The sequence below is a fragment of the Marmota flaviventris genome, chromosome X (assembly GCF_047511675.1).
Source record: "Marmota flaviventris isolate mMarFla1 chromosome X, mMarFla1.hap1, whole genome shotgun sequence".
Taxonomy (NCBI): Eukaryota; Metazoa; Chordata; class Mammalia; order Rodentia; family Sciuridae; genus Marmota; species Marmota flaviventris.
Genome location: NC_092518.1, coordinates 132,883,236 through 132,891,727, shown reverse-complemented (window position 1 = coordinate 132,891,727; position 8,492 = coordinate 132,883,236). Strand labels below are relative to the sequence as shown.

The 8,492-nt window shown below is 50.5% G+C and overlaps 1 protein-coding gene across 1 annotated transcript; it reads right to left on the bottom strand.

The window, feature by feature from the left end:
• Positions 1-525: 525 nt before the first annotated feature.
• LOC139703178 (PWWP domain-containing DNA repair factor 4-like) lies at positions 526-3,010 on the bottom strand. Its single transcript, XM_071606108.1, has one exon. The coding sequence runs from the start codon at positions 3,008-3,010 to the stop codon at positions 911-913; it is 2,100 nt and encodes a 699-aa protein (XP_071462209.1). The 3' UTR covers positions 526-910.
• Between the last annotated feature and the right edge of the window lie 5,482 nt (positions 3,011-8,492).

The following is an 8,492-nucleotide window of genomic DNA, read 5'->3' as shown; positions in this document are numbered from 1 at the left end:
ACAAATGTCTCTGTGTGAGGGCCTGTGGGATCCAGAGCAAATGCTTGCTGTCCTGTAACTCATCCTCTGTGGATGGGCTCCTCTCCCATCCACTCCATGGAGTGGCTGGCCTGTGAAGTGGTCAACCTGGGACTCGATGGCCATGTGAGGAGGATCCAGTCGCTGCCAGTGATGGGAGGGGGCCTGTGGCCTGTGTGCTTCAGGAAGCCGCTGCTCTTCAGCCTGCGAAGCAGGGCCACTCCCTGCTCCCAGAGGCGGAATTTCACGAATGCACCAAGTCGATGCTCCTAGGCAAGATCCCACAGGACAAAAGGGCCCTTGGGTGCCAGGATTTCACCCATGCCCAGAGGACGGTGGGCTGGTGATCCAGCAACTCTGTGCTCGGCTGGACTTCCAGAATGGCTTTTGAAGAAGTATCAGAAGGTGATGATATCACAGGAGAAAGCATCTCTGTCATTGGTTTTGACTCCAAGGCTATTGTTCAAGAAGCAAAAAGGTGTAGCAGGGAAAGTTCGGGGATGAGGTCAAGAAGGAGCCCAAGGCATATGTGTATCCATATGTCCCTGGACGCATGAAAAATCCAGGGGATGTTTGTATGAACACACGCATGAGGTTTCCCAGGTTAGGGTTGCTAGATAGCTGAAGGCCGGGCCTTTGCTGGTGTGTGTCTTGTATGAAAATATCAAGTGGGAAGGGAAGGAGTGTCGTGAGAAACAGTGCAATGTTCCTCTAGCAACATATGAGCAGCTCTGTCTCCCAAAGGGTGTTGCAGTATTTGAGCCAAATAGCGGGTGAGGGGTTTGGGGACAAGAAATGTGGCTGAAGGTGGCATCCACCAAGGGGAGAGATGGATCCACCATGAAGAGTGCACCTTCCAAAAGTCTCGAAGGTGCAAAGCATATGGGACTGCCTAGGGAGGGGGTGAGGCGCCTCCTTTCACACAGATGGGCGGCCTGATGGGTTGGGGAGAGGAGGAGGCCCCTGCGGAGGTACAGGGCTGGGGAAGAGACCTGACCACCTTTCTGCCTCTCCTGGATCTCTTCCTCATCTGCTTCAAGATGTCTTTGTCAAACAGTTCCTTCTCCCGTGGATGCACGGGTGGCCCTCGCAGGTACTTCTCTTCTGCTCCCTTGTAGTCGAGTCCATCCAGCGCAGCGATTGAACAAATGATCGCTTCTGGCAGCAGGACTTCCACAAGAAATCTCACTTTGTCGTCTCTGATGAGAGCGAGCAAGGCCTTGTCCGTTTGCTCGTAGATCTCTTGCAGATGCTTGACGACGACGTCCAGCTGATCCTCGTCCTCCAGGTACGTCTCGATGCAGAACACGTACCGGTTTTCACTCAGAAAGGACGTCAGCCACCGGGACTGCTTCCTGCCCTTCACGATGTCCAGCAGATGGTGGTCGACCCCCTTCTTCTTCACGATGAAGTCCACCAGCTTCTGGTTGGCTCGGTCCCAAGCGGCCCTCATGCGGTCGGGGAGCAGCTTCTTGCAGGGCCTCTTGCCGCCCACGCCCACCGAGGTCTCCTCCTCGGAATCTTCCAGGTCGGCATAATTCACCTTTGGAAAATTGACGTTCAGGTCCCCGTCTTGGATGGCTTTGCGCATGGGGTAGCTGGCGTCGGCCGCATAGTAGTCCAGGAAGGAGCCCACGAAAGAGCCCCGACCGACCCGCTCTCGGTAGTGGGAAATGAGCGACAAGCACCAGTTCACACTCTGCCGGTATGCCTTGCTGGCTCTCTTCAGGAGTTTCTCCTTCTCCTCACAATCCAGGTGCTTCAGCCTGTGCAGAGGGACCCGAATGCCACTGCGTTCCCCGCGCAGGTTCGCCTCGATCAACAGCACCCGGGCCGTCTTCTGGGTTTTGCACACGCTCTTGACCACTGCCGGCCAAAACGGATGATCCTGAAACTTGAACCAGACCATCGTCCCTCTTTTGATAGGGCAGGGCTCGCGTGCCCAAGGCCCTGCTGCGGCTCCTCGTGCTGGTCGATCGCCAGCCCTTATGGTGCTGGCCCTGGCGTCCCTCATCGTCTGGGAGCGCACAGGGCGTGGGCGCCCCGGCAGTCCTTTCTTGGGGTCTGGCGCCTCGAGCTTCCTTTTCCTGTGGGCGAAACCGAGGGAGCGATGCAGGCTCGGGGTGGAGCAGGTGGAGGATGCTGCCATCCCTTCCAAGGCACCCTCGCCTGGGCCCTCTGCATGCTCTGCGAAGGCAGTGCTCTCCTGGGAAGTAGCCGGGGTCTCTGGGCAGGTGTCCCCCGCCTCTTGGTGCTGAGCTTTGGGCACAGCTGCAAAGAGTCTTGCTGCAGGCGACCAAGCTGGCTGTTCGTCTTTAGCACAGGCATCCTCCCCCACGGTGGGGGAACGTGCAAAGGGGCCTGCTTCTTCTGCCCCCTCCTCCTGGCGGTCACCTCCACAAGGAGGCAGGAAATCTGGACGCTGGTGGGCGCCTTGTGATGCCTCTGCTTGCTTTTCAGCTGGAGACAGGCGGATGGCTGTGTGCACCTGGGAGTTCTCGCCATGCAGGTCGTTCTCCTTCTCTGAATGCCCGCACAGGGATCCCCGTTGTCCCCTTTTCTTAGTCCACAAGTGCCCTTTGCGCCCCTGATACTTTCTGCGAGGTCGCCAGCTGGCTGGCTTTTGGAGTACCTCTGCAGGCACCTTAGGGGTCCCTGGCTCCTCGGGTTTTCTTCCTTGATCCAAGTGGGCTTTCTCAGTCAGAATCTCCAGCGCCACTCTAAGGGCTCTTCTGTACCTTCTTTTCTCTCCCGATGGCACAGTGGCCCTGGACCATGCCCGGGCTGAGGTGGCCAGGGCTTCGATTTCCAACTTGTTCAGGGCCCTTGCGTCTTTGCCCTTCACTCTCAATTTTTGGTCTTCAGAGAGGATCTGGACTTGGAGAGAAAGCACCCTTCTCCTCTTATATTTCGGCAAAGTCCAAGATCTGGACAAAACCTTGGCTGGCCACAAGCGGCCTTTCCAACTGCATAGGACATACTGGGTGTCCATTGCAGTTGGAGTTGGGGGTCAGGAGGTGATTGGAGGAGGGCAGGACGCCTGGCTGTCAAAACCACTGCTGACGCAGTTCTGTCCTAAGGCCACGTGAAGTCCTCAGGGACTGCAAAGGGCTGGCAGCTTGAGTGGTGGTTCTCTTCCCGCCCGAGTCTCCCTGAGGTGCTGGGCTGACCGCTTGTTTTTGTGGGTGATACAGGAGCAACCTGGAGTTCACAAAAGGAAAAGCAGAAAAGTGTCAAAAGCGAAAATTCCTCTCGTGCAAGTAGAAGCACCCTGCTCTATGAGATTGTTGAGGGATGAAAGAAGGAAACACAGAGAGTGCGTCCTTCACAGCAGGGTTTATAAATGGAAAGTACTTGGGGAAAAACAGACAAAGCCCTGGAGGTGTCAGGGGGGCTCCATAACAAGGCAAATCCAACATCTTGTCCTAACTGTAAGGGTTGTGCAGCTCAAAGAGCAAGCACACGAGGAAGTGGGTGTCATGCCAGGGGACCCTTCCTCGAACTGTACATTCTGTGCCTTTTTGGCTCCTGGGGCTTCTCCCTTGGAGAATGCCTCAGATTTTCTTCTTTTCTGAGGGGTTTGTGCCGCCCTGCCCTCCTGCAGGAGGTGTTTGTGCAATGTCACGTTCAAGAGCTTGCACGTGGGACCCAGGGGTTTGTGAAGGTCCTCCTGCTGATTCTTCCTGCCTGGCGGGGTGAGGAAGAACACACTGGTTCAGGCACTGGTCTCCAGCTGTGGCCTGAACTGCTGTCTCGTGGTTTACATCTTCTGTCTTCCAATACCAAATCTGTGATTCTTACCGTGAAAACAAGGGTCTGAACAGCAAGGCGCAACAGGGGGCTGTGGGAGAGGCTTACCCAGGGTCATGAAGGTCCAGTCCCACATCTGCTGCTGCAACTCCTCACCTGCAGAACCTTCACTCTGCTCCGTTCCTCCAAACTGCACTCTTCCTCCAGGGACTCCAGGGCACCCAAATGCAGATGGCCACGACCTGTTGCCCTGTGATGCTAATCTGGAAAACCCGAAACAGGTAGGAAAATAAGCCGACTGTGTGTGACTACCTTCCCCATCTCTGGAGTGCATGACTTCTGCAGCAGAAGCCATGTCCTAATGTCACCCATAATGCAGATGTCCACATTTATTTTCTTGCATCTCTTGCATTTCAGAACATATCCACCTTCTGCCTCTCAGTATAATGTGATCGCTTCTCTTGCAGGAGAGTAGGAACTACACCTTTCAGGACCTCATGTGCCTTGGCCACATGGATTTCCTATTATCAGTCTGGGTGCTGGAGGGTGTGTGAATCAAAAAATGGGGTTTGTCTCACTCTAGAACACATTAACCAGGCTTACTGAGAACGTGAAATGCACAGGAAGGTCTGCCAAGGGTTAGCATGCAGCAGCCACTCACTCGCGTTTTTTTTTTTTTTAAATTTATTATTTGTTCTGTTTGGGTATACAATGGCAGTACAATGTATGTTGACATATCATACACACATGGAATATGGCTTCCCATTGTTGTGGTTGTATGTAATATGGAGCCACACTGGTCCTGTGTTCATATGTGAACAAAGGAAAGTTATGTTGATTCCTTCTACTGACTTTCCCTTCCCACGCCGTCCCTCCCCTTCATTCCCCTTTGTCTAATCCAAAGGACTTTTACTCTTCCCCGCCACCCCCCCCCAACTTAATGTGTGTTACCATCTGCAGATCAGAGAGAACCTTCCAAGCCACTCACTCTTAGTGGAAGGACCTGTGTGCTTCCAACATATTACCTGCACATTCAGGCACACGCTCACACACAGGTGTGTGGAACCAGAGTTCCGATCATAGGAGCATTATGACACGCATCTTCTTGTGAAGGGCCATTTTCCAGCATCACTGTCGTACATGCCAAACTTCAACCACAGAAACTTCCAACCTTACTGAAAAGTGTAGGGCAGCCCATGAAATCGTTCCCATGATCCTTCTCTTCTTACTCTTCCACCCCCAAATACGCAGCGGAAACCCTCTAGTTCTATCCATTGCACAAACGCGTTTTATTCCTCATTTCCATTTTTCACCATGAATGGATTACTTCAAACAAATGGTGCCGGGAAAACTGGAAACCCATGAATGAACTTTAACCCCTATCTCACCCTGCCAAAAAACTCAACTCAAAGAGAATCAAGGACCTAGACATCACACCAGAGACCCCGCATCTACTCCAAGAATATGTAGGCCCAACTCTCCATCATGTGGGCTTAGGAACCGACTTCTGTAACAAGACGCCTGAAGCACAAGAAGTAAAATCAAGAATCAATAAGTGTGACATTACCAAACTAAATTGCTTCTTCTCAGCAAAGGAAACAATGAAGAGGGAGCCTACATAATGAGAGGAAATCTTTGCGATTGGCACCTCAGACTGAGCACTCAGAGCATTAATCTCCACGATATATAAAGAACTCAAAAATTTAACACCCAAGAAACCAATAACCCAATCAATAAATGGGCAAAGGAATTGAACAGGCACTTCACAGATGAAGAAATACAAAAAGTCAACAGATATATGAAAAAAAAAAAATGATCAACATCTCTAACAGTTAGAGAAATGCAACTTAAAACTACACTGAGATTCCATCTCACTCCAGTCAGAATGGCGATTATCAAGAACACAAGTAACAATAAATGTTGGCTAGGATGTGGGGAAAAGGTTCACTCATACATTGCTGGTGGGACTGCAAATTGGTGCAACCACTCTAGAAAGCATCATGGAGATTCCTTAGAAAACCTGGAACGGAAGCACCATTTGACCTAGTTATCTGGAAGGACTTCACATCAGCATACTAAGGGGACACAGCCACAGCAAGGTTAGGAGGTGAATTCACAATAGTTAAGCTATAGAACCAACCGAGGTGCCCTTCAACAGATGAATGGATAAAGAAAATGTGGTGTATATACACCACGGAACATCACTGAGCCATCAGGAAGAAAGAAAATTTGGCATTTGCTGGTAAAGTGATGGGTCTGGAGGCTATCATGCTAAGCGAAATAAGCCAGTCCCCCAAAACCAAAGGCCACAAGTTCTCTCTGATATGCGGATGCCCACACACAACAAGAGGAGGGGGATGGAGAATAAAAGTTCATTGGATTAGACAAAGGGGAATGAAGAGAAGGGAGGGGGATAGGAATGGGAAAGACAGTAGAATACATTCCTATGTTCATATATGAATACATGATCGGTGAATCTCCACATCACGTACAACCACAAGGATGAGATCCTAGTTAGAATCAGTTATACTGCACATGTCTAAGTCAAAATATACTGTTATGTGTATCTAAAAAGAACAAATAAATAAAATATTATAGATGACACTGAGGGAAAATTGCTGTCATTGTCATGACGAATTTTGTATTCGTTTATTTGTATGCGGTGCTGAGGATCAAATCCAGTGCCTCACACATGCAAGGCAAATGCTCTACCACAGAGCTACGGCCCAGCCTCATGTCATGATGAGTGTTATCCACACGCACCTTGTGTGTAATTGAGTCTTCACGTGCTTCTGTAAGATTTCATTCTCTGGCAAATTCTGCATAGCTCCTTTTTAAAACATGTTGCATACAGTGTGTGAAGTAGTGCACGGATGTGACCTCTCTGTAACACTTATGTGGTGTTTTGTACTATTTGTTATCCTGGAGGTAATGTGACCAAACATACGTCTGGGTCCTAGAATCCATTTTCCTCACACTTTATTATTTGTCTCTTCTTCAATACACATCCTCTTTCCTCTCCTTCCAGATTTCACCGGTATGGACCAAGACTGCTGTATTCTTATATGTCTTTATGGTTCACAAGGGCAGTCCTTTTAACAAGTCCAGGCTACTGGAGGGCGAGTATCATGCCTCTTCGAGGGCCACCCAGTTTTCACAAGTACATCACAACACCTTACACTTCCAAAAACCCCACAAAAACAAAATTATATGTTTTCTTATGCAAAAAGGGGTTGCTAAAGTAAAGGCACACGTGCACATCTTTGGGTAGATATGGAGGGAGATAGAGAGGTCTTGATGAGGACTGATGATTGACTGATGTACAAGAGGGCTGGCAGAGTCCCAGATTCAGAATCAGGGAGCAGCACTTAGGGTAGACGTAACAAGAAACATCTAAGAAGGAAGAGCTAGACCTTCTTTGGAGTAACCGCTGCGAAACCTCTCCTGGGTGAGGGTGTCTGATTGCACAGGTTGGGGGACCCCTGATTAAGCAAACTCAGAGTAGGAGACCTTGGAGCACCTGAGGACACAGGATAAGAGGGACAAGGAGTAACAGGGGACTCCAGACCTTCTGTCTCTCCTCAACTGACCTGCCAGCCCAGCCCACACAACAAGCATGACTGTGCACCCTTCTGAAGCCGGACCGCACCCCAACATGCAGCCGCTGGGGCACACGCACACACCGCCACATGCACACTCAGATCCCTTGATGTTAGAGACGCAAGATGCCCGGGTCGCATGTTCACACGCGTACAATGCGTGCTCACTGCCTCTCCACATTCCCGTTCCCCAAAATGTTTCTGCTTCCAGCATAGATACTATTTTCAGGTCCACTTAGTTCCTTACATTGGAAACATACAGGGGAACTCGTGTTTAAAATGACAAAGTAAGCAATAGGCGAAGCATCCGTAATTCAGTCATCCAGGAAAGCAATGCCTTCTGCTGACAAATGAGGCCACGGGCTGGACCCACAAATGTTTTTCCACTGAAAAGGCTTATTTCTAAAAGGATTCAAGACGCTTTAAGCGCTTCCCAGCCCATTTCAATATTGTTCAGCATCCCCATTTGGCTACATGTTCTCAGGTACCATACACTTTAACAGAGGACCTTGAGCAGGCAATCAAAACATGTCTTACTCGTATTTTTCTGGTCACGGCAGCAGTGCCTCCTTCAGAGAGGCAATGAGAAGACGCATGTGTTTGGTCACCTAATTCAGTGCTCCTCTCAGCACGTGCTTGGGCCCGTTTCCCAAACACCTGCTATGGAGGGCTTGCATACAGCCCTTGCGTGTGGATTTCTGTTCTCACTTGGCACAGCTGGGAAAACAGCAGTTTTCTCTCCCTCTAGAGAGACTGACAGGTAGGTAGGTAGGCAGGCAGATGGATGGATGGACGGGCAGATAGACAGAAGGAAAGATGATCGGTGGGTAGCTAGGGCAGAGGCATAGGGAGATGGACATGCAGGGAGACAGAGGGATCTTGATGAGGACTGACTGATTGACTGAGGTTCGAGCAGGGCTGGCAGAGTCCCAGATTCAGAATCAGGAGCAGCGCCTTGGGTAAAGTGAGAGGCTTCCTTGTCCTGTACCTAAATCCTGCTCCTTCCAAACACACAGGTCTTGGGAAAGACCCCATCCAGCTATCCTGTAAAGCCTAGGCTTTTCTGTAGCCACACGATGAGCACAGACAACACCTCTTCCCCGGCATGCGCTTCCTCACAGGCAC